General features: G+C 36.6%; 1 protein-coding gene across 50 annotated transcripts in view; it reads right to left on the reverse strand.

Moving 5' to 3' along the window:
* The window catches only part of NDUFS4 (NADH:ubiquinone oxidoreductase subunit S4), a 696041-nt gene that overhangs the window by 28214 nt on the left and 640728 nt on the right, over positions 1-27099 (reverse strand). For all 50 annotated transcript variants that reach the window (XM_050794140.1, XM_050794119.1, XM_050794155.1 and 47 more), the window contains one exon: positions 4740-4912. In XM_050794140.1, coding sequence (XP_050650097.1) covers positions 4740-4912 — 173 coding nt within the window. The remainder of the gene's footprint in view (positions 1-4739; positions 4913-27099) is intronic.

Raw genomic sequence — 27099 nt, forward strand, 5'->3', positions numbered from 1 at the left:
TGCTTCTTAACATCAGAACAAAAACAAGTAATGAATATTTTTTAAAAATATTCAAGATTCAAAATAACGTCTCAGATAAACCAATTGCAGACAGGGTCTATTGCTTCAAAAAACGTTTTACTTTGGCAAAACTACGTTTTGAAAAGAACTTTACCTCCCAAACATGTAGTATATCTCATTTTCAATCAATATGTAATAAAAACAGCATTTCCATTTTTATGCACAGTAGGTTACAGTTTTGTCTTAAAGCATCAGAGTATTAAATCACTACATATTTCAAAATTTAATTATGCTATTTCCAGACTAAGCAATACTATAATAATGATTGTGTGAACCTTTGTACAAGCACAGCAAAGTAAAACTTTATTTATTTAAACAACCCACTAATGGTCTTCAGGACACAGTATCCCCAAAATATGGCAGCTTGGCATTTGAGAAAACAGCAGAAGCAGGAAGGTCTCTCTGACACTCTCCCCTGAAGTAGGACATAACAGAATTATCTGACCTTCTGAAGTCAGTCCTAAGACCCTCATTCCAGAACTGTCCACCCTGTAACAGGAGGAACGGAATGTCCTCATTTCTGAAGACACAGAGACACAGACAAGAATCTGAACAAACAGGTCTGGCTAAGTTCTTCCTACTTTATGATCATTAGATCATAAACTCTGTCCAACCATCTTTCTGTATGACTGTCTACTCTTCCTCAAAACTAAGCACAAAAATACACAGATTTCCCTGTTTCTTTGGGTCTTCATTCCTGAAGGCTCCTGTATCACATAAAACTTACACAAAATGAAACTGTGTGCTAGAGTCTCTCATTAAACTATCTTTTGTTACAGATGTCTCAGCCACAAACTTTGCAATAGATGTGAGGAAGATATTACTTTTTCTCCTCTATACCACTCAAATGTATATTCTTATATAAATATTTTACCCATAAACAATTTAGAGTATATAAGGCACAAGTACTCAAATAATGATTTATTACTGAATGTTGCTGGGAATGTATTACAACAGTGAGTCTGGGGAATAGATGAACATGTAAAAATCTCATGTGATTGAAAAACAGTAATCATTAACATTTCAATCACTGGATAGGGACAAATGTTTTTCCTTATAAATTCCTTCAGCTTCTAGAAGCCTGTGGTTTACCAAATGACTCCATATATTTATTATGTGAAACATAAAATAAAAAGGATACCAACACCTACTCCTCAAAAGAAAATATACAAATGGCCAATAAACATGAAAAATGCTCAACAGCACTAATCATCACAGAAATGCAAATCAAAACTACCATGAGATACCATTTCATACCAGTCAGAATGGCTATTGTTGGCAAGGATGCAGAGAAAAGGAAATGCTTACATTCTAATGGTGGGAATGTAAAGCAATTCAACCCCTATGGAATACAGTATGGAGATTTCTCAAAGAACTAAAAACAGAACTACCATTTGACCTAGCAGTCTCACTACTGGGTATCTACCCAAAGGGAAAGAACTCATTTTATCAGAAAGAAACCATTCATAATAGCAAAGTCAAGGAATCAACCTAAGTGTCCATCAACAATGGATTGGATACAGAAATGTGGTACATAAAGAAAATGTGATACATAAACATCATGCAATCCTATGCAGCAATAAAGAAGAATCAAATCATGTCCTCTGCGGCAACATGGATGAAGCTGTAGGACATCATCCTAAGTGAATTAATGCAGAAACAGAAAATCAAAATACTCTCATTTGTGAAAGCTGAACGATGGGTACACATGGATATAAAGATGGAAACAATAAACACTGGGAACTCCAATAGAGAGGAGAGGGAGAGGGGACAAGAGTTGAAAAACTGCCTATTGGGCATTGTGTTTACTATTTGGGTGATGAGTTGACTAGAAGCCCAAACCCCAGCATCACCCAATACATTCATGTAACAAACCTGCACATGTACCCCCTGGATCTAAAATTTAAAAAAGAACAAAAATATTCAATTACGTATGAAAGGCCTTAGACTACAGGGCAAAATTTCCATGAACAGGGGGATATTCTAAATCACTTTATTATGAAAGCAAACACAAGATAGAAAGAAAATATAGATTCCTATTGTTTCTGATATAAGGAAAGGTAATCCCCAGAGAGCATCCCCTCACCTATGCCATAATCAACTATCTAGAACAAGTCACGGACGTAGCCATACCTTATGGAAGAGGATGATTAGAGTTGCAACAAAAAAGCAGATATCCTGGGGCATCTTAGAATTCCACCTACCACAACCACCCTTGTACAAAAATGTGATCTAACATCTCACATTGGTGGGGATATTGCATTTTTGTAAGGAAAAAAAAAAAGGTCTCAGAAAGTATTCTCCTTGATACTGGGGCTTTTAATCCTCAGCATCTTCTACTTTTGCGAGGCCAGAAAATTCTTTCTTGGTTGCAAAGGAGGGCAGTCCTGTGTCTCATAGCACTGCCATTATTAACTAGATGTCAGCAGAAGCCACCACTTGTTACAACCAGGAATGTCTCCACACACTGGCAAATGTCTTAAGGAAACAAAAGCACCCTCAGTTGAGAACCACTGCTTTTGTCTATATATGACCATACTTATTGATGCAGGCACCACCAGGAATCTCTTGAAACAGTAAGGTGCATTGGGAAATCTGACCTGGTATTTATTCTTTGAAGTTAGAGTTAATGGGAGACTTCTGTTTTCTTGACAAGCACTCAGAATATACAACCCACCAGAGCAAGATTACTTAAGAAAATTATCTCATGTATGAAAAAGTTTGGAAGCCAAATGTTCCTCCATCTGTTGTTTTCCAGAAACTGGGTAGATTCAGTTTTCCATTTGGTAGCTCCCTTTCTAACAATTTCCAGGCCAGGTCTTATACTACTTCTACAGGAGACATGACAACTATGGGCTTCGAGGGAGATGAGCTGATTCCATCCCTTCCTTGTAACCATGACGTGGCGGCCTCATCTCACATATACAGATTCACTACAAAGACTAAGTTGGATAAGTATCTATTTCTCAGCTTTATTACCAGTGAGTGCTCCAGACTCTACTTAGGTGGTATGACAAAGCAGAATATTCTTAGCAAAGTGTTTCATTTTGGTTCTCTTAATTTTATAACACATTGAATTATAACTAATCTTATAACAAATTTGTAGATCTGTGGAAGTACATTTGTATTTTTATGATGTCCTAATTGAATTTGTATTGTTTGACTTTTTTCTCATTTTAATAAATGAACTAAACTGCAACATAAGAAGAAAACTAAAATATTGTGCCTATATATCATTTGCCTAATAAAATAATTATATTTAAACTGCAACATGATGTTTTCTAAAAAAAAGTCTCCCAAGTAATCAACAGGAAATGATGTTGCATATTATACTTTTCTAAAACAAGACAGTCTACATTTTCTAATTTAAGTTTATAACTACCTTCAACTGGAGACTGGACACATACAATGTTCTAAGAGTTTCAATATGAATGACAATTTTCTAGCTTATCTGCCTAATGTTTTCTCTAATGTCAGCTTTTTAAATTTAACTAGAATCAGCCCTTCTATTTAACATTTGGGCCCTATTCCATTATGGAGAATTAGGTCACTGACTTCATTAGTACCACAAGAATTTATTCCAACACACTGTTAAAAAGCAATTCAATGGCCAGGCGTGGTGGCTCACACCTGTAATCCCAGTACTTTTCGAGGCTGAGGTGGGTGGATCGCTTGAAGCCGGGAGTTGGAGACCAGCCCGGGCAACAAAGCGAGGCTCCATTTCTACAAAAAGATAAAAAAAATTAGCCAGGAGCTGTGGTATGTACCTATATTCCCAGCTACTTGGGGGATTAAGGTGGGAGGACTGCTTTATCACCCAGGAGTTCAGGGCTGCAGTGAGCTAGGATCACATCACTGCACTCCAGCCTGGGCAAGGGGGCAAGACCCCATCTCTAAAGAAAATAATAAATAAATAAAAATAAAATGTAATTTATTAATCACAATATCTCAGGAACTTACAAGTTTCCCTCGTTAGCTAATTTCTAAATTCACCTAGTTCTTACCCCCCCAAACAAAAAAGATATATATATTTTATATATATATATATAAAATATTACAAAGAAGTTTATTGTAATTTTAAGACAAGTTAGTGTCACTATATTACAAATATTATTCATACAGTATCTTGGATAAAACAGTATTCCCCCTTATCTGAGGAGGGGGGACAAGTTCCAAAACTTCTATTGAATGCCAGTGGATGCTTAAAATCACGAAGAGTACCAAATCCTGTATTTTCCTAAACACACAGACCTATGATAAAGTATAACTTATAAATTAAGCATAGTAAGACATTAACAATAAGTTACAATAAAATTGAACAATTATAAAGATATACTGTAAGAAAAGTTATGTAAGTGTAGTCTCTCTCCATCTCTCGAAATATCTTATTGTACCGTCCGTCGGATAACTGAAACCGTAGAAAGCAAAACTGCAGATAAGGGGGGACTACTGTATACATAGCTTTGAGTTCCATAACAGTGCTCTCAAACTCAGTCATTTTTATCTAATAAGTAGTACTCTGAAAAAGACTATGTCACAGTTTATTGTGCTAAGAGCACAGCATCAAAAAGTACTGTCCTAAGTATACTGTACATAAAGGAGTTTGAAATCATATTTAAAATAAAAATCTACACAGAAAAAGAGAGCTGACAATATTCACATTAAACTAAAGTACTCACGTTGATGCCCAACCCATCAAAGGATTTTCCCATCGCTCCCTGGTATCAAACTCCATCTTCCATTTCTTTGTGTTGTTTACTCCAGACTGCATGTTATTGCGAGCAGGAACAAAGATCCTGACTTTTCTAGTTTTTATATGCTCTTCTGGAACGCCAGTTAAAGTAGTGATATCCTACAGAAAAACAAGCCAAAAAAAAAAAAATATTTCAAACAGCCTATATACTCACTAATGTACTTTTGTTGTTTCCTATATTCATACAACTCCATTCAGATTTGTTCATAAATTGAGAGAAACTTTCTGGTTTATGTCACTACCATTCTGATACTTTACAACATAAATTGCTATTTAGATACCTGTAAATGGTTTATTAGGGGGAGGTGGTAGGAGACAGTGGAAAAGGATTGTAAAAAAATTTACGCCCTTTTGTCCAACAAAGCATTGGCATTTTCTGAAGAGACTGTTTGCTAGGAGAAGAGCCTATAGTCAACAATGCTCTTACTTTGTGAACAAGTGTGAACTAGTCAGAGGAGAAAAAATATAAAGGAAATATGAAAAGGGGATATAAAAAGTATATCTTTATTTGCATGTTTATTTAAATCTTTTTTTTTTTTGAAAATGATTTTAATATAATTATATCATCTACAGCCATCTGATCTTTGACAAACCTGAGAGAAACAAGAAATGGGGAAAGGATTCCCTATTTAATAAATGGTGCTGGGAAAATTGGCTAGCCATAAGTAGAAAGCTGAAACTGGATCCTTTCCTTACTCCTTATACGAAAATTAATTCAAGATGGATTAGAGACTTAAATGTTAGACCTAATACCATAAAAACCCCAGAGGAAAACCTAGGTAGTACCATACAGGACATAGGCATGGGCAAAGACTTCATGTCTAAAACACCAAAAGCAACGGCAGCAAAAGCCAAAATTGACAAATGGGATCTCATTAAACTAAAGAGCTTCTGCACAGCAAAAGAAACTACCATCAGAGTGAACAGGCAACCTACAGAATGGGAGAAAATTTTTGCAATCTACTCATCTGACAAAGGGCTAATATTTAAATCTTAAATAGAAGACAATCTGTTATTTACAGTTTCTGTGTCAAATTGCTTACCCACAAGGCACTACCTTCAGAGGGAAACCTGAACTTTTTGTAAACAATTAAAATTAACAACTTTAATTAGCATTTTGATGTATCTCCCTTTGGTGAAACCTACTAGAGAAATGATACGATCAAATATATTCTGCAAAAGTAATCCCAAACAGTGGCACAATTCTTGCCAAAATGTGAGATGAAATCAATGGTAACTTTAACTTGATTTTCTATAATGTTATCCAGTAACAAATGCTCATTTTAAAAATGCACAGAATTTTGATGCCCCAGAATAGATACATTTATCCAAACATAGTGGCAGTCAGGACACAAATTAGTAAAGTAATTCAGAGTTTAAAACCTATTTATGCCTACTGTTTCATTATTGGAACTCTAAGCACGTGGGAGTTATTTATATCCTACTGCTTAAGGCCATTGCCAAAGTCTGATTGCAAACATTCAAAAAATTGCAACCTCAGACATAAATGGGTTAAACCTCCATTTAGTAATGGTAAAATACTTTATGTGATCAAAGTAAATCACACTGGGGTCAACCATATGCTTAATAATGAAGCATTTTAAAATCATGGTTCACTTACTAACGTAAATTTTGGATAACTTGGTAAAAACAAGAGTTAACATAAAAACGATTATACCAAACTTGTGAAAACTAGAAAATGTCTGTGAATTTTTATGTCATTATAATACACACCCTAATGAAGACTAATGTTTATTTGTAGTTTCAATCTATCAATGCTATGAACCAAATAATTGGCAAGAATACTTAGCTGCAGTACATACTAGTGGGAAAAACACTTAGGCACATTTCTGACTTGACTAGTCTCTCTATCCACAAGATTGAAAACCAGTTCTTTAAAGTTATTTTAGTTGGCAACCAATCCTCTATTTAACACAATACCTTTCCACCTGCATCAATAATTAGGTGTGGCTACTTTGTCACAGCTTGTCTGTTTAGAGAAACTATCAAAATTATCCATATAAATATTTACACAAATATGCACTTCTAATATGTGCCTACATTTATTTATTTTTAAAGTTTCTCTATATCTAGGTTAAAGTAAAAACAAAATGAGTGAAGTTGGCACATAATTTTTAAAGGTGTGAAATATTTTAATTGGTAATTTCTAATATTCAGGTTCAACTTCAAAAAAAGTTTAAGCATTATTACATTTAACGACTTCCTGAAGCATATATGTCTCTACTTAAGAGCTTAAGTGGCTCAACTCCTGGGAAGTCCTCAATGTTTAAATCCTCCTTTGAATTCACTGTAATACTTGCAATCTGCCATAGTAGTTTATTATTTAATATTATATACAGCTTAAGCTGGGTATAAATGAACACTATAAGCATGTTATAGAATTATGGGGTGGGGCATCTTTTCCAAATTCCAAAGCATTCCCTCTGTTCTGAGCTGAGTTCATAAAAGCTGGAGCTGTAAATTATGTCTATTTTTAGAACTATATGAAAGGAAACACATTAAACTCTTAACATAGTTACCTCAGGAAGATTAGAGGAAACACTTTTACTTTACCTACTTCTATACTGTGATACATATATGTCAAAGTGATTAAAGAACTTAAGATTTTAAACTTTTTCAAGTTTTGAAAAAAATTGAAATAGTATTTCTTGATTTATACTATAAAACAGTATTTGATCTACAAAGTAGAAAGGACAGTATAAATTTTAGGATAGAAAACCTTTTTTAAAAAGTGTCTACACAATGTTGCTAAGCTATTTATATTTTGAACTCGTAACTACCAAACTTCCATGTCTCCTCAAATTACGGCAATTATTTGATATCTTCCCCTAATTTAAAGTTGGCATTTGAACAAGTGGGTTTCTGATTTTGGGAATCCAAGTTGTCATGACACAGAATCACTGTTTTTGCATGCAGAAGACATGTAAGGTACTACAGCCCAGTTGAGCTGCTGCCAAAGACAGAATAAAGAGGCTTGGCATCTCTCATATACTTGACACCTAAAGGGCACAGAGGCTCTAAAATTCCTAGTCCCTGTAGGCACACTCTCAGTCTAGACAACCTGATTTCTCACACTTTAAAAATGCATCACGACACCCTATTGTTATCATTTCATCCACACAGCTTCGGCTAGTGACAGAAGAACCTGTTCTTTAAGTGCATTTCAATGGGTTAAAGCTCCCACTCCAAGATTCCATGAAAACAATGTAACACTTGAAAAGAACTACGAGGCGCTATGCTGAACTCTACTTGTGTCTTCAATGCTTTGTGTGGTTCCCTCTAAATTCTCACGGAGCTACCTGAGATCTAACTTCCACAAAAAAAATTTAAAATCTGTAAACTATTTAAATTATATTGAACTAACTGTATTCTTTATGGATTTCTACTTTTGTATGGCAATATGGATCACCTGTGAGTTTTTGAAACCTATTTAGAAAAGCTAGAAATGCTTTGGAGAAAGACGTCACTATTGCCTTTTACAAATTTCTCATTTTACTGGTAAAATAGAGATAAATAATTTATAAATAATAATTCAAAAAACGAAATCACATAGGTATGAAAAGCCTTCAAGCTGGCACCTGAAGAACCTCAAGACTCACCAATTAATAATTATCTATAAATTCCAATAAAACAAGCTACTCCATAAGTAATATACACAGATTTATTGAATTTTAAAACTTTTAATTGTTGAATAGTTGGGTCAAGCATGAAACCTATGTTTCCATTATTAATGTCATTATCCTAATAAAGTTTCAGAAATACAACCTTATGTACAATATGCTATTTTAATAAATGATAACTAGTAAGTCAATAATTCACAGATTAAGGGCATTCAAGTCAAAATTTGCTAATGGAAAGATGCATGTTATAATTCCAAAGTTCATTCTTTCAATACTATATCTTCAACAATTTTAAATTTTGGAGGAGATGATAGCTGACCCGCCATTTCACAAGTCTACATAAATGAAGAGGAATTTAAAAAATCACTATGAATGTACCAGTATACGTATATGAACTTTATTCTTTCAAATACCAATTTCCATGATAAAATATTAGTTTTCCATATTAAAATTGTATGATTCGGTTATCAACTGTCTCCATTTATCTTCTGTGAATTCAACTTTTTTTTTCTTTAACAAAGGAAGCAGGGAACAAGCAATGGGAAGTTGGTGTCAAAATGCAGAAAAACCTCCCAGCAAGCTTCTTGCAACCACCCAGGATTTAGAGTCTTGCTGGCCGCTCTCTTTTCAATACCAGAATTTCACACATTTCAATGACTATTATGACTTCAAAGAATCAAATTTTCATCATTGTCCGTCATCTGCCGGTTGATTTGTATAAAGGAGTTCTTCTGCATGCAGTCCAAACAAAAGCCTCCTTACTTTTGTGGCTATATATCAAGTTTAAAAGTTTTGTTTGTGACAGTTGTGTCTTTGGTAAATTAGGGTAACACTGAAGGAGTGCAGCTGCTCTGCAGGAACCTCCTTTTTGGCACCATTTCACTTAAATAAAAACTGAATAATTAGCTTCTGCCTTTATTAAACCACAAAAATGCCACTGGCCTTAGTAATTACTTCCGGTTGCCCCACCCACTTAACCTTAACAGTTTACACTTGTCATAAAGAGAAATAAATGTAAGGTTTTTGCACTTTGGGATGCATTTTTGCTAGATCTCTCAGTACACCCAGAAAATCCAAAATTTTTACCATGCTTTTCCTAGTAAGTTCATTAAACTGCATGTTAGTATGAATTAATGCTGAAAAGTTTTAGTAGAGTACATACTGAAACATTAAAAATACTGCTTATAGAAACTTGTTCTATTGCAGACTATTAGTTATTTACAGCTAAAACTAATCTAAATTTGATGCCTGAATTTATATTCTATTTCAACCATGAAAGATGTTAAAAGAAAAACAAGTCTTAGGCCTGTAATAAAAACTTTCTTTCAAGTAACCTACAGATACTTAAAGCAAGAAACTCATTAAAGGTCTCATAAATAAGGACATTTTACAAAATAAATTTTATAGTTTAAAAAATATAAAGAGTTGGCAGATAGCATTATCATATCTATTTACTTACTGTGGAAGAACCTGAACACTTCTAAAAACTTAGGGGCCATAAGGATTCAGATATAATAAAAAATATAAAAATAAATTTGAGTTGTGCCAGTAGAACCAACTTTTGTTTGTTTGTTAAAGTAAGAAATTGATGTTGGAGTCCAACCAGGCAATGAATTAAGTGTTGGAATGTGACATCTGTTATATTTTGCATACTGGGCAAAATTATCATCGAGCCAAAAGTGTAGTTTAAATGAAATGCTGTGGATAATATGATAGAAATAGTTCATGCAAATGATGCTACTGATCATACAAGGAGTAAAAAACTAATAATTAGAGACATGTTTTTCAATCTCAAACTATTTTTACCATTCCTAGATCCTTCTGAGCAGGAAAGCCCTGGCTAAAAGCAAAGGGCTGAGTCAAAACTGGGTTGGAATCCCAGTTCTCAACTTTGGGCAAATTAATAGACCTCTCCTTTTTCATCACGTATAAAATCAGTTTGCTATGCTAAAATGAGTACTAAATAACAGATGTGAAGTGCTTACCTTCAACAACAAAAAGAATGTTTCTCATTTATTCAACGTATTTTTAGCACCTACTACATATTAGACACCGAACACAATGAGCAACAGTGAAAACAGGATCTCTGTCCTCAAGAAAATAACAATTAAACATTTTTTAAAGGACATTCTCTGTCCAACCACACCAGCTCTCAGGGAAGTTTGTAATAAAGATCCCGGTCTTTAAGGGGATTCTGTCGTCTCAACCTTAGCTGCTTGGTTAGTCACTTAGTTAATGTCACAGGTTAATGTGTGCGTGATTACAGGCATGCCACGTTTCATGGGAAACTGGAGATCCATAACCACTATAACAACAAAGGTCTTTTCTTTCTTTTTGCTTATCTTTGGAAAGGGTTGTCTCCTCCCAATTTCATGTTAAAATTTGATCCCCAATGTTGGAAGTGTGGCCTAATGGGAGGTGTTTTGGTCATTGGAGCAGATACCTCATGAATGGTCTGGTGCTGTCCTTGTGGTAATGGGTGAGTTCTTGCTCTATTAGTTTCTGCAAGAGTTCCTCCAAGAGCTGGTTGTTTAGAAGAGCCTGACACATTACTTCTCTCTCTCTTGCCTCCTCTATCACCATGTGATCTCTGCACAAGCCGGTTCACCTTCACCTTCTGTCATGAGTAGAATCAGCCTGAAGTCTTCATCAGAAGCAGATGCCGGCACCATGCTTCTTGCACAGCCTACAGAACCATGAACCAAATATACTTCTTTTCTTTATAAATTACCCAGTCTCAGGTATTCCTTTAGAGCAACACAAAGAGACTAAGATACTGCCCACACTGGCTCCTTCCTCTTCCTTCTGGACCTTTTTTTCCATTTTCTTCTGCTCCCCTTTCCTCCTTCTGATCTTCCATAAAGTAACTTTGAATCTTGATATTTTCCCCTTCAAGTTCCTACTTTGCCATCCTTCTGTCTACCCCTGCCAGACTCCCTCTCTTTCCACTCCAGCCCCTCAGTAATTTGAACTTCAAGTACCCCTACTCTCCAGGGATTCAAGGTATCCCAAAAGCAACCATGTAAGGCTGAGAAGAGGAAAAAAAAAAACCTATCTGAAAACAGAAATGGATGTTTTGTTCACTTAGATGAACTTTGGGGAAAGACAACTGCTAGATGTTTCCTCAGTCACTCACTCACCTAAAAATTTCATCCACAGCCTCCGTAAGAAAAATCTTTGATAATAGGCAAAAATACGTTACAAAACTCCTCCTTGGAAAAAACTTACATTCTTTTTCTGTGCCTTTGAGATGTAAATTTCCTACCTGTCTTCTCTTGAACTCAATAGTTATCTTTTAGAAATACAAACTTCAGGGAGACAACTGTTACCAAAAGAAAAAAAGAGACAGGAAGAAGCAAGTTTAAACATAAGTTTAACTATTTAGTTTCTTTGCTTCTATGATATTTTTGATAATTGCCTGATTTTTCAACAAGAAAAATAAAATGATGCTTAGCTTTGTTTAATGTCTCAAGAAGTTGTCATGAGCAGTTTGAGTATAATTGTTGAGCACAAGTAAGTTAAATAAATATAACTGGAGTAAAATTTGTAAGTGAACTTTTCAATAATAACATTTTATACAAGACGTCAACTTAAAAAGAGGTTCCAAAATCTTTTTGGTAACTTGCAACCTTAAAGTTATACTTAAGTAAGATTAAGTAACAGATATTCATTAAATGTCTAGGTCATTTCTTAGTAAAATAAAATGCTGAAACATTAATTGCTGAACATAAATTTGAATTTATATACTTTTGGCATATTGCTTTTATACACTATAGAGTATCTAAACATATTTGGTCTGTTAATAAAAATGAGAAATTGTACTATAAGGAAGCATGTTTCCAGAAATCATAATATTAATCTATAGAATATTACTACATGACAGTTCACAATTGTTAAGTATTAAAATTCTAATATATATATAGTTTAAGTTACAAATTTAGAAGGGTGAAGAGAAACAACTTTTATACAAAAAAATATGCAATAAAGGATGTATTTTTTGGTAAGAGAAGTTCTAAGGCATGAGGATATATTTTCCATTATGGGAAAAGAGAGTAAATTAATTCCGTGCTAAAGTAAAATGAGTAGTTTGCCAGAATAAGAGAAAAAAGCAGGAAGAAAAAGCAGTTGGATATTTGTTTCAAGACTAAAAAAGGCTTATGGAAAAGGAATCTTGGGGAAAAAAAATCTTATCTCATGTGGTCAAAGATGGCTGAGATTGAATGAATTCATTTACATAGTTTTATTAAAATTAGCTATAGCTATAGTATTAATAGTACACTGATGCAAAACTAGAAATTAGGTTTTCTCTGTTAAAATGACAAATTTTCCTGGAGTACTGGTTTAAGAAAGTGAAGGTTTTCTTTATCTGTTAAGTAACTGGCCAAATAAACAAAGATTTTGTGTTTTATCAAGATAATTTTTTTTTAACTTTTATTTTAGATTCAGGAATGCAAGTGCAAGTTTGTTATATCGGTAAACTCATATCATGGGAGTCTGGTGGACAATTATTTCATCACCCAGGTACTAAGCATAGTACCTAATAGTTATTTTTTTCTAGTCCTCTACCTTCTCCCACCCTCCTACCTCAAGTAGGCCCCAGTGTCTGTTGTTCCCTCTTTGTGTCCATTTGTTCTCATTATTTAGCTCCACATATTTATAACTATGTAGTTTTCTGTATTTGCCTTTAAAATCTTTTGTAACTGGTGATGTTTCACAGTGCCCTATGGGCCTATTTAATCAAATGCTTTAAACTTTTTGACATTTTTTAACTTCTTAAAGAAAAATTCTTATTTTTATACAATATAGTTACTTGCACAAGTTCAGGAAGAATCTGTTCTTGTAACAGGAAATTGTGTATTTACTGCTTATATTACCAAAGCTTTGACTAGAACGTCTTTTAAACCTCTAATTTTGGAACTTTCCAGAGGGTCCCTGGAAAGTCTCAAAGGATTTGTCTCTCAACCTGTTGGAGATATTAATTAGGCTTATTTGATATATTAAATTATATGGGAAGCACTGTTAAATAATAAGTGATGTTCAGACTTCTCAAAATTATTATCTATGAGTATGTTATTAATGAGCGTTCCATAAATTATTTGACATTTCAAAAATTCTGATATGTTCTGGTGTAATGCTATCGGTCATAATTCTGGCTAGTATGTTAACATTTTGTATACCAAAAAACTGCCAAACTTCCTTGCCAACTGCATCATTATGATAATGAACAGTCATCAGACTTTTAACCATGGCCATTTTAAGTCTTCTGCCATTCATAAGACAGTTACTCTATATTTTGATCCTTTTCTGAAAGTGTTTGCAGTGAGCTGTAGTTTAAGTTGCCTCATCTTCAAGAGGATTAATGAAAAAGACTGACAAGTACTCTAGAACACAGATTTCTGGTAACTTTAAGATTATACCATTGGACTGCATAAGAATTTCCAGAACTCGAATGAAGAAACTAATGGGTTCGTGAAACTGCTCATCAAGATGAAGCAGAACAAGAACTAATTACATGAAGGTGAATGAACTAATGAGGATAATAGTTTGTTTGTCTGAAACATTGCGGGTCTTTAATGTTTTGTTTTCCAGATTTAAGGAAATTCGTTTTTCTTTTCTTTTAAGCTATCTATATAGCTTACAGCAATTTAGTAAAGTATACTTTTATAAACAAAAATTGAAAAAATTCTCTCCCTGCATAATCCTTCTAGAATCCGGGAACTATTAGCAAGTATTCTTATTTTTATATCATAGTTACTTGCACAAGTTCAGGAAGAATCTGTTCTTGTAACAGGAAATTGTGTATTTACTGCTTATATTACCAAGACTTTGACTAGAATGTCTTATTTTCAAATACAACCAAATAACTTTAAGAAGCTAAGTTTGACTTTATGGAGCCAATAAAAACCCTTTATGGGTTAAAAAACTGGCCTGGTAACTAGAATACATGGTTGTATGGTTGCCTTACAGCTAGGTGAGTAAGGAATGCCACTTCTTGGAAGGCCCAGGAACCTCAGGATATTTGGGGTCCTCAAAGAGGAATTCACCTAATCTCTAGGAATGCAAAGTCTTATGAAGAGTCCTTGGCTTGGCCTTCTAGTCTCGAGAGGCTTTTACAAATTCAATTTGAGACTCCTCATGAAAAGTTCCAACAAAACAGACTTAAAAAGAGCCTATGCTGCACATAATGTAAATAATCAGGCTAAGTATATTAGTCTGTTCCCACATTGCTATACAGAAATACCTGAAACTGGGTATTTTATAAAGAAAAGAGGTTTAATTGGCTCACAGTTTAGCCAACTGTACAAGAAGCATGGCTGGGGAGGCCTCAGAGAGCTTTTACTTTTCACTGCAAAGCCAGAGCAGGCATCTTCATGTGGCTGGAGTAGAAGGAAAAGAGAAGAGGGCAGATGCTACATACTTTTAAAAAACCAGATCTCATGATAACTAATTTACTTACTATCACTAGAACAGCACAGACGGGATGGTGCTAACCTGTTCAAGAAGAACCACCACGATGATCCAATTACCTCCCAACAGGCTCTACCTCCAGTGTCGGGGATTATATCTCCACACGAGATTTGGTAGGAACACAGATCCAAACCATATCACTAAGTTTAGTATGATTAAACTTATTTTGCAAACAAATTAGTCTTAGTTTGATTATCTTTGATAAAAATGAGGATGACTGTAGAAAGAAAAATTATGTTTTAGAAGAAAACTACAGTGCACCTATTAGATCTTAGCACATTGTTTTTGAAGTTTTGTTACTTACCTACAAACTGGAATGAATCCTAAATTCTTCTGGTTTCTTCTAATATCTAGCTACAGTTGTCCAAACTAATATTTCTAGTTTTCTCTCAACCTTTGACTTGGAATTACTGAAATTAAAAGTTCCCTTTTCCTGAAGTCTTATAAACTGAGGCTGGATAAATTGATAGAAACTTCAGAGAAATCACAACAACTCATGTGTAGACAACGTTTGTGACATTCAAACTGCAAACCAGGAAAATCTATCAGACTGCCACTGCCTGTAAAACTTTGTTTTTTTTTAAAAAATCTGTTAGCTGGATACAGTGACATGCATCTGTAATACCAGCTCCTAGGGAGGCTGAAGTAGGAGGACTGCTTGAAGCCAGAAGTTTGAAAGCAGCTGGGGAGACCCCATCTCTTTAAAAAATAAATAGTAAGTAAAACATTTGTTATGCTTTTTTCTTGTTAATCTGTCTTTTGTTACAGTAGTGTCAGTCATAAACTTTGCAATGGGTATTCAAAAGATTTTCCCCCTAATAGTAGTATATGATTTGACATATGACATAACCAAATCAAGTCTACTAAGGAACTATTTTATGATGAATGCAATTTTAGAAAAATGATGTAAAAATACAATTTTTCCCCCAAATAAGAAAAATCTATTGGAACACCTTTTTGCATTTTTATAAGGAAAACTTAAAAATCTTAGTTTTCTAAGTTCAAACTTTGGAACAACTGAAATTGTTGAAAAATATGCTTAACAAATAAATCAAGGATCAATGCCTCGATGAAAACCAGTATGTTTAACAGAAGCATTTTGAAAATTATTAAATATATTTTTTAATACAATTACAAAAATGTAACATTTGATAATTTCAACTTTTTAGCAGCTAAATGGATTTGCTTTTTAACCCAATACTTCAGGAATTTTTTTTTAATTTTTACTTATTTATTTATTTTGAGAAAGGATCTCACTCCGTCACCCAGGCTAGGATGCAGTGGCATGATCATGGCTTACTGCAGCCTTGAGTTTCTGGGCTCAGGTGATCCTACCACCTCAGCCTCCTGAGTAGCTAAGACTATAGGCCACATGCCACCATGCCTGGCAAATTTTTTGTATTTTTTTTTGTAGAGACGGGGTTTCACTATGTTGCTAGGCTGGTCTTGAACTCTAGCAATCCACCTCCTGCTGAGTAGCTGGGATTACAGGCATGAGCCACCATGTCTGGATGGATTTTTTGGTTGATTGGTTGGTTGATTATTTATTTATTTATTTGACAGAGTTTTTGCTCTGTTGCCCAGTCTGGAGTGCAATGGCGTGATCTCAGCTCACTGTAACCTCTGCCTCCTGGGTTCAAGCAATTCTCCCACCTCAGCCTTCCAAGTAGCTGCAATTACAGGCGCCCGCCACCTCGCCTGGCTAATTTTTGTATTTTCAGTAGAGATGGGGTTTCACCATGTTGGCCGGGCTAGTCTCGAACTCTTGACCTCAAGGTGATCTACTTGCCTTGGCCTCCCAAAGTGCTAGGATTACAGGCATGAGTCACCACACCTGGCTGGATTTTTCAGATTTTTAAATCATCAAGTCATGTACCTATTTTAGGATACCTGGCAGCTTTTCAGAAGCTATAATAAAAGGTGGGGTGGGGGGGAAGTCTGGTCATTAGGTACCTGGAGCTTATATAACATTACCTTTTGCAAAGAACCAATCTAAACCAGATAAGATGGAATATGTCTGTAATCCCAGCTACTTGGAAGGCTGAGGCAAATCAACTGTTTGAGCACAGGAAATTGTAGATCAGCCTGGGCAATAAAGCAGGACCCACAGGGAAGGAAAAAGGTAAGAGGAACAGGAAGGAGGGGGAAGGGAAGGAAAAGAAAGGGAAGCCAAGAAAGAACAGAACAGAACGGAACCAATCTATTATTTCTTAATTAAATAATACTCTTCATCTCCTGGTAATAAATTAAAAAGACTAAAGAACAGATAGCATACATTAAGAATTATGAAAACAAAAGGTATGGCAGTAAACAACTAAAGATGAAATAATTCTTAAATAAACAAACATCAGGACAAAGGGCAAGAACATAAATTTCCTAAAATCAAGCAATGGTTTAAGCAATAAAGGAACTTAATTATATCTGAAAAGGACATTGGAAATAAGAGAAAATAATGGATTGAAAACTGGATGCTTATGATTTAATAATGAAATATTCATGAGGCAATGATGTGCAAGTCAAACTAGATTGCAAGAAGGCATATTAAAAAAGTGTAAGGGGATTCCTTGTCAATTTAGCATAAGAATAAAAAACTATGCAACAGAAGTTTCCTTTCTGTTGTTAAGAACTGGTCCTAGCTCAGTTGCCTGAATATACTATTAAAACCAGGGAAGTTGGCCGGGCGCGGTGGCTCAAGCCTGTAATCCCAGCACTTTGGGAGGCCGAAACGGGCGGATCACGAGGTCAGGAGATCGAGACCATCCTGGCGAACACGGTGAAACCCCGTCTCTACTAAAAAATACAAAAAACTAGCCGGGCGAGGCGGCGGGCGCCTGTAGTCCTAGCTACTCGGGAGGCTGAGGCAGGAGAAAACCCGGGGGGCGGAGCTTGCAGTGAGCTGAGATCCGGCCACTGCACTCTAGCCCGGGCGACAGAGCCAGACTCCGTCTCAAAAAAAAAAAAAAAAAAAAAAAACCAGGGAAGCACTAAGTAAGCAAATATACACAAACCTTAAACATTATATTATAATGCAAGAATGTACATGTGCATTCTTTTAATAATCTGATTTGGGCCATGCCTTTTGAGTATAGGTCCATTTATCAGAATCCCAAGTGTTGTTTTTTCCATAAACCATCAAGAAAATACGCCATCTACAATTTATAGTTTTGGTTTTGTAAATGTGAAGTGAGAATATAAAAATGTTTGTGAAATAATCTGAGTCCAAAATCTGTCTAGAATTTAATGATTTCCTTTTACACCACACACAATCCTTTTACTCGACATACTTTGACAGGAATTATTAGTATGGGGGAGACAAAATATCTTTTCTTCTACCCATCTTAGGTTCATGGTTGAGAGTCCCAAAACAAAAGACAGTTTAACAAGAGAAAAGCTTACAAATTTATTTAATATAAGTTTTATGTGACACGTAAGGCTTCATACGGAAATGAAGACCCAAAAAAGAGTTAAACCTGTGTGTTTTTATGGGTAGGCTAGATGAAGAGTGTTTTTATGGGTAGGCTAGAAGTAGTCAGAAATATGATACGACAAAGGGGGTGTGATCTAATGGTAACATACTGCAGAAACTTAGCAAAGCTTTTTGTTCAGATTCTTCTCTGTGATCCTTTATCTTCCTCAACATATAGGTAAGGCACCTCTCACAAAAAGGTTGTATAACCTGCTTCAGGGAAAGGTTAAAAAAAATCCTTCATTTTACAACCTACCTCATAAGAGACAGGGAGCAGGGAAGGTCAGAATGACCTTTTGCTTCTGCTTTCTTCATAAAATATTCAATATGCCACGTCGCCATATTGTGGGGTTGCAAGTCTTGAATACTATCATTAGAAATTCACCTTTATTGTCTTCTCAAAGTATTCAACAGAACTGTAACAGAAAGGACTCTCTTGTCCTCATATAAGCAGACTGTAGCACTCAATTACATTATGAATTACAATGTCAAGTATAACTGGCAGAGACAGGTATGGAAGTAAGCTCGCTGAGTCTTGAGAAAGCATATGACTCAATGACAGAGCTGAAGTTTGGCAATATACTAAAATGAAGCCTTAATTAAGCTATATATGTAGTATGTCAAGGGTGTTAGTAGGTATATTTTATAAAGAATTGAGAATATCAATAACTGAGTACATTTTTAAAGGTTGGTTTAAAAAGTAAAGATTCATTAACAAAGCCATTGTTGTAAAAGAACTGTCACAGTGTAGTAGATGGATCCTGCTGCAATCCATAATGGTATCAGGCTACCACTCTTGCCTTTTACAAACTATAAAACTAGGAAAGTTGCTGGGTGCCGGTGGTTCACGCCTGTAATCCCAGCACTTTGGGAGGCCGAGACAGGTGGATCACGAGGTCAGGAGATCGAGACCATCCTATCCTGGCTAACACTGTGAAACCCCATATCTACTAAAAATATAAAAAATTAGCCGGGCACGGTGGCGGGCGCCTGTAGTCCCAGCTACTCGAGAGGCTGAGGCAGGAGAACGGTGTGAACCCGGGAGGCGGAGCTTGCAGTGAGCCGAGATAGCGCCACTGCACTCCAGCCTGGGCGACAGAGCGAGACTCCGTCTCAAAAAAAAAAAAAAATAAAAAAAAAAATAAAAAAAAAAAAATAAAAAAACTAGGAAAGTTATTTTAAGCAACTATTTTCAGATATTGGACAACCTGATGACAGAAAGCACAGCACTGTGATCTCTGAAAGAAGGAAAACTCAAGATGTAGTACTATAATTGTCTCAGCTTTATGCATGGGGGCACATTTCAGACTATGGTACAGAGAAGTAAATCCCAAGCAGAACAAAGCAATCTCACAGAGCAGAAAAGGTAGGGATTGGCATTCAGACATGCTGAGTCAAATGACATTTCTGAGGCAGAGTTCTGAAGAGGAGTTAAGCAAAACAGGAGTTTCAGAAATCTGCACAGTCTTTGTCTACAATGAGAGTCTGTGAAGTAGGACAAGCAATGAGAAGTTCTAACAAGTCAGAGTGAAGATTTTGCTGAACACTCTGGGCATTAAATTGATACACAAGAAAGGTAAAACATAAGAAGCACAGCAACTCTATGACCGCCCATGCAATGCTTAATATCAATCACTAAAAGGATTAAGCTGATCAGCAGTAGTAGACTGCTGAAACAAAACTAAACGCTGTATAAAGGAAGACAATAAAATCTAGGCTCCCAGTAACAAAGCAATCAGAACATCAATTACACACTTAAAAAATCATTAAATGTATTTTCTGGCAAGCTGGCCAAATAGGAACTGCTCTGGTCTGCGGCTCCCAGCGAGATGGGCACAGAAGACAGGTGATTTCTGCAGTTCTAACTGAAGTACCTGGTTCATCTCACTGGGACTGGTTGGACAGTGGGTGCAGCCCATGGAGGGCGAGCCAAAGCAGGACAGGGCGTTGCCCTAACAGGGAAGCACAAGGGGTCGGGAATTTCCCTTTCCTAGCTAGGGGAAGCCATGACAGACTGTACCTGGAGGAACAGTACACTGCAGCCCACATACTGTGCTTTTTTCCATGGTCTTTGCAACTGGCAGACCAGGAGATTCCCTTCGGTGCCTGGCTTGGTGGGTCCCATGCCCACGGAGCCGATCAAAGCTAAGATCCATTGGCTTGAAATTCTCATGGCTAGCATAGTAGTCTGAGATCAACCTGGGATGCTGAAGCTTGGTGGTGGGAGTGGAGTCCGCCATTGCTGAGGCTTGAATAGGCAGTTTTATGCTTACAGTGTAAACAACACCACTGGGAAGTTCGAACTGGGAGGACCCCACCACAGCTCAGCAAGGCAGACTGCCTCTCTAGATTTCACCTTTGTGGGCAAGGCATCGCTGAACAAAAGACAGCAGTCCCAGTTAGGGACTTATAGATAAATCCCCAATCCCCCTGGGACAGAGCACCTGGGGGAAGGGACAGCTGTGGGCAGCTTCAGCAGACTTAAACATCCCTGCCTCACAGCTCTGAAGAGAGCAGTGGTTCTCCTAGCACAGTGTTCAAGTTCTGATAATGGACAGACTGCCTCCTCAAGTGGGTCCCTGACCGCCATGCAGCCTGACTGGGAGACACCTCCCAGTAGGGGCCGACAGACACCTCATGGAGGAGAGCTCCGGCTGGCATCTGGTGGGTGCCTCACTGGGACAAAGTTTCTAGAGGAAGAATCAGGTGGCAATATTTGCTGCTCTGCAGCATCCGCTGGTGATACCCAGGCAAACAGGGTCTAGAGTGGACCTCCAGCAAACTCCAACTGATCTGCTGCTGAGGGGCCTGTTAAAAGGAAAACTAACAAACAGAAAGGAATATCATCAACATCAACAAAAACAACGTCCACACCAAAACCCCATCCATAGGTCACCAACATCAAAGACTAAAGGTAGATAAAACCACAAAGATGGGGAGAAACCAGTGCAGAAAGGCTCAAAAACCAGAACGCCTCTTCTCCTCCAAAGGTTCACAACTCCTCACTAGCAAGAAAACAAAACGGGACAGAGAATGAGTTTGACAACAGAAGTGGGCTTTAGAAGGTGGGTAGTAACAAACTCCTCCGAGCTAAAGGAGCATGTTCTAACCCAACACAAGGAAGCTAAGAACCTTGGAAAAAGATTAGATGAATGGCTAACTAGAATAACCAGTGTAGAGAAGAATATACATGACGTGATGGAACTGAAAAATGCAGCAGCAGAACTTCAGGAAGCATACACAAGCTTCAGTAGCTGAATCTATCAAGCTGAAGAAAGGATATCAGTGACTGAAGATCAAATTAATGAAATAAAGCGAGAAGACATGATTAGAGAAAAAAGAATGAAAAGAAACGAACAAAGCCTCCAAGAAATATGGGACTATGCGAAAAGACCAAATATACATTTAATTGGTGTACCTGAAAGTGACAGGGAGAATGGAACCAAGTTGGAAAACACTCTTTAGGATATTATCCAGAAGTTCCCCAACCTAGCAAGGTAGGCCAACATTCAAATTGAGGAATTACAGAGACCACCAAAAAGAGACTCCTCGAGAAGAGCGACCCCAAGACACATAATTGTCAGATTCACCAAGGTGGAAATGAAGGAAAAAATGTTAAGGGCAGCCAGAGAGAAAGGTCGAGTTAACCACAAAGGGAAGCCCATCAGACTAACAGCAGATTTCTCGGCAGAAACTCTACAAGCCAGAAGACAGTGGGGACCAATATTCAACATTTTTAAAGAAAACAATTTTCAACCCAGAATTTCATATCCAGCCAAAACAAGCTTCTTAAGTGATGGAGAAATAAAATCCTTTACAGACAAGCAAATGCTGAGAGACTTTGTCACCACCAGGCCTGCCTTACAAGAGCTCCTGAAGGAAGCACTAAACATGGAAAGGAACAACTGGTACCAGCCACTGCAAAAACATGCCAGATTGTAAAGACCATCAATGCTATGAAGAAACTGCATCAACTAACAGGCAAAATAACCAGCTAGCATCATAATGATAGGATCAAATTCACACATAACAATATTAACCTTAAATGTAAATGGGCTAAATGTGCCAATTAAAAGACACACGCTGGTAAATTGGATAGAGTCAAGACCCATTTGTGTGCTGTATTCAGGAGGCCCATCTCACATGCAAAGACATGCATCGGCTCAAAACAAAGGGATGAGAAATGAAGATATACCAAGCGAATGGAAAGCAACAAACAAACAAACAAAAACAACAACCAGGTGTTGCAATCCTAGTCTCTGATAAAACAGACTTTAAACAAACAAAGATCAAAAAAAGACAAAGAAGGGCATTACATAATGGTAAAGGGAGATCAATTCAACAAGAAGAGCTAACTCTCCTAAATGTGCATGCACCCAATACAGGAGCACCCAGATTCACAAAGCAAGTTCTTAGAGACCTACAAAGAGACTTAGACTCCCACACAATAATAATGGAAGACTTTAACACCCCACTGTCAATACTAGACACATCAGCGAGACAGAAAATTAAGAAGGATATCCAGGACTTGAACTCAGTTCTGGACCAAGCAGACCTAATAGACATCTACAGAACTCTCCACTCCAAATCAACAGAATATACATTCTTCTCAGCACCACATCGTACTTATTTTAAAACTGACCACATAATTAGAAGTAAAACACTCCGCAGCAAATGTAAAAGAACAGAAATCACAACAAACTGTCTCTCAAACCACAGTGCAATCAAATTAGAACACAGGATTAAGAAACTCACTCAAAACTGCACAGCTACATGGAAACTGAACAACCTGCTCCTGAATGACTACTGGGTAAATAATAAAATGAAGGCAGAAATACAGATGTTCTTTGAAACCAATGAGAACAAAGACACGATGGACCAGAATCTCTGGGACACATTTAAAGCAGTGTGTAGAGAGAAATTTATAGCACTAAATGCCCACAAGAGAAAGCAGGAAAGATCTAAAATTGACACCCTAACATCACAATTACAAGAACTAGAGAAGCAAGAGCAAATAAATTCAAAAGCTCCCAGAAGGCAAGAAATAACTAAAGTCAGAGCAGAACTGAAGGAGATAGAGGCATTAAAAACCCTTCAAAAAAATCAATGAATCCAGGAGCTGGTTTTTTAAAAAGATCAACAAAATTGATAGACTGCTAGCAAGACTAATAAAGAAGAAAAGAGAGAAGAATCAAATAGATGCAATAAAAAATAATAAAGGGGATATCACCACTGAACCCACAGAAATACAAACTACCATCAGAGAATACTATAAACACCTCTATGCAAATAAACTAGAAAATCTGGAAGAAATGAATAAATTCCTGGACACATACACCCTCCCAAGACTAAACCAGGAAGAAGTTGAATCTCTGAATTGACCAGTAATGGATTCTAAAAATGGGGCTATAATAGCCTACCAACCAAAAAAAGTCCAGGACCAGAAGGATTCACAGCCGAATTCTACCAGAGGTACAAAGAGGAGCTGGTACCATTCCTTCTGAAACTATTCCAATCAATAGAAAAAGAGGGAATCCTCCTTAACTCATTTTATGAGGCCAGTATCATCCTGACACCAAAAACCAGCAGAGACCAAAAAAAGAAAAGAAAATTTTAGGCCAATATCCCCGATGAACATCAATGAGAAAATCCTCAATAAAATACTAGGAAACCAAATCCAGCAGCACATCAAAAAGCTTATCCACCACGATCAAGTCGGCTTCATCCCTGGGATGCAAGGCTGGTTCAACATACGCAAATCGATAAATGTAATCCATCACGTAAACAGAACCAAAGACAAAAACCACATGATTATCTCAATAGATGCAGAAAAGGCCTTCGACAAAATTCAACAGCCCTTCATGCTAAAAACTCTCAATAAACTAGGTATTGATGGAATGTATCTCAAAATAATAAGAGCTATTTGTGACAAACCCACAGCCAATATCATATTGGATGGGCAAAAACTGGAAGCATTCCCTTTAAAAACCAGCACAAGACAAGGATGCCCTCTCTCACTACTCCTATTCAACACAGTATTGGAATTTCTGGTCAGGGGAATCAGGCAAGCGAAAGAAATAAAGGGTATTCACTTAGGAAAAGAGGAAGTCAAATTGCCTCTGACTGCAGATGACATGACTGTATATCATGAAAACCCCTTTGTCTCAGCCCAAAATCCCCTTAAGCTGATAAGCAACTTAGGAAAGTCTCAGGATACAAAATCAATGTGCAAAAATCACAAGCATTCCTATACACCAATACCAGACAAACAGAGAGCCAAATCATCAGTGAACTCCCATTCACAATTGCTACAAAGAGAATAAAATACCTAGGAATCCAACTTACAAGGGATGTGACAGACCTCTTCAAGGAGAACTACAAACCACTACTCAACAAAATAAAAGAGGATACAAACAAATGGAAGAACATTCCATGCTCATGGATAGGAAGAATCAATATCGTGAAAATAAGCATACTGCCCAAAGTAATTTATAGATTCAATGCTATCCCCATTAAGCTACCACTGACTTTGTTCACAGAATTGGAAAAAACTACTTTAAATTTCATACGGAACCAAAAGAGCCTGCATAGCCTAGACAATCCTAAGCAAAAAGAACAAAGCTGGAGGCATCATGCTCCCTGACTTCAAACTATACTACAAGGCTACAGTAACCAAAACAGCATGGTACTGGTACCAAAACAGAGAGACCAATGGAACAGAATAGAGGCCTCAGAAATAACCCCACATATCTACAACCATCTGATCTTTGACAAACCTGACAAAAACAAGCAATAGAGAAAGATTCTCTATTTAATAAATGGTGCTGGGAACTGGCTAGCCATATGTAGAAAGCTGAAACTGGATCCCTTCCTTACACCTTATACAAAAGTTAACTCGAGATAAATGAAAGAGTTAAATGCAAGACCTAGCGCTATAAAAACTCAAGAAGATAACCTAGGCAATACCATTCAGGACACAGGCGTGGACAAAGTCTTCATGACTAAAACACCAAAAGCAATGGCAACAAAAGCCAAAATAGACATATGGGATCTAATTAAACTAAACAGCTACTGCAGAGCAAAAGAAACTGTCATCAGCAGGAACAGGCAACCTACAGAAAGGGAGAAAATGTTTGCAATGTATCCAACTGACAAAGGCTAATATCCAGAATCTGTGAAGAACTTAAACAAATTTATGAGAAAAAAACAAACAGCCCCATCAAAAATGGGTGAAGGATATGAACAGACACTTCTCAAAAGAAGACATTAATGCAGCCAACAAACTTATGAAAAAATGCTCATCATCACTGGTCATTAGAAAAATGCAAATCAAAACCACAATGAGATACCATCTCATGCCAGTTAGAATGGTGATCATTAAAATGTCAGGAAACAACAGGGAGTGTAAATTAGTGCCACCATTGTGGAAAACAGTGTGGTAACTCCTCAAGGATCTAGAACTAGAAATACCATTTGACCCAGCCATCCCATTACTGGGTATATACCCAAATGATTATAAATCATGCTACTATAAAGACACATGCACACGTTTATTGCAGGAGTGTTCACAACAGCAAAGACTTGGAACCAACCCAAATGCCCATCAACGATAGACTGGATAAAGAAAATGTGGCACATATACACAATGGAATACTATGCAGCCATAAAAAGGGATGAGTTCATGTCTTTTGCAGGGACATGGATGAAACTGGAAATCATCATTATCAGCAATGGAACACAAGAAGAGAAAACCTAACACCCGCATGTTCTCACTCATAAGTGAGAGTTGAACAATGAGAATACATGGATACAGGGTGGGGAACATCACAACCCGGGGCCTGTTAGAGGGTCGGGGCTAGGGGAGGGATAGCATTAGGAGAAATACCTAATGTAAATGATGAGTTGATAGGTGCAGCAAACCAACATGGCACATGTGTACCTATGTAACAGACCTGCATGTTGTGCACATATACCCCAGAACTTAAAGTATAATAATAATAATAATAAAAAATTAAATGTGTATGTAAAAGGGAAACAACTACAATAACAAAATAATCAATAGAAATAGGCCCTGAAACGATGTAGATTTATAAATAACTACTATAAATATGTTTAAAGATTTAAAGAAAAAAGATGGACAAAATGAGTGAACAGGTCAAAAATTTCTACAGAAAAATGGAAACTATATTAAAGAACTAAATAGAAATTCTAGTGCTGAAAAATATAGTATCTAAAATGATAAATACTGTAAGAGATTAATAGAAAACTGGACACCAACAGAAGAAAAGATCATTAAATTTGAAGACAGGACAATAGAAACTAACCAAATTGCACTACATAGTGGAAAAAGACTGGAAGTAAAACAAACTGGGCCTCAGTGACTGGCTGGAAAATATTAGGCCGTACAATATAAGTGTTATACTTACAGAAGAGGAAAGACTGAAGCAGAAATGGTTTTTGAAGAAAAATTTCCAAATTTTCCAAATTTTAAGAATACTAATAAAAAATTCCAAGAATCTTAATGAACCCTAACCAAGATATATGTAAAGAAAACCACACATAAACATAGTATAACGAAATTTCTAAAGTTTAAAGATAATAATCATAAAAGTAGTCTTAAGACACTCTACCTACATGGTAATGATGCTAAAAGAAAACAGGCAACTGTAATCCCAGCACTTTGGGAGGCTGAGGCAGGCAGATTGCATGAG

Source organism: Macaca thibetana, chromosome 6 (genome assembly GCF_024542745.1).
Source record: "Macaca thibetana thibetana isolate TM-01 chromosome 6, ASM2454274v1, whole genome shotgun sequence".
Taxonomy (NCBI): Eukaryota; Metazoa; Chordata; class Mammalia; order Primates; family Cercopithecidae; genus Macaca; species Macaca thibetana.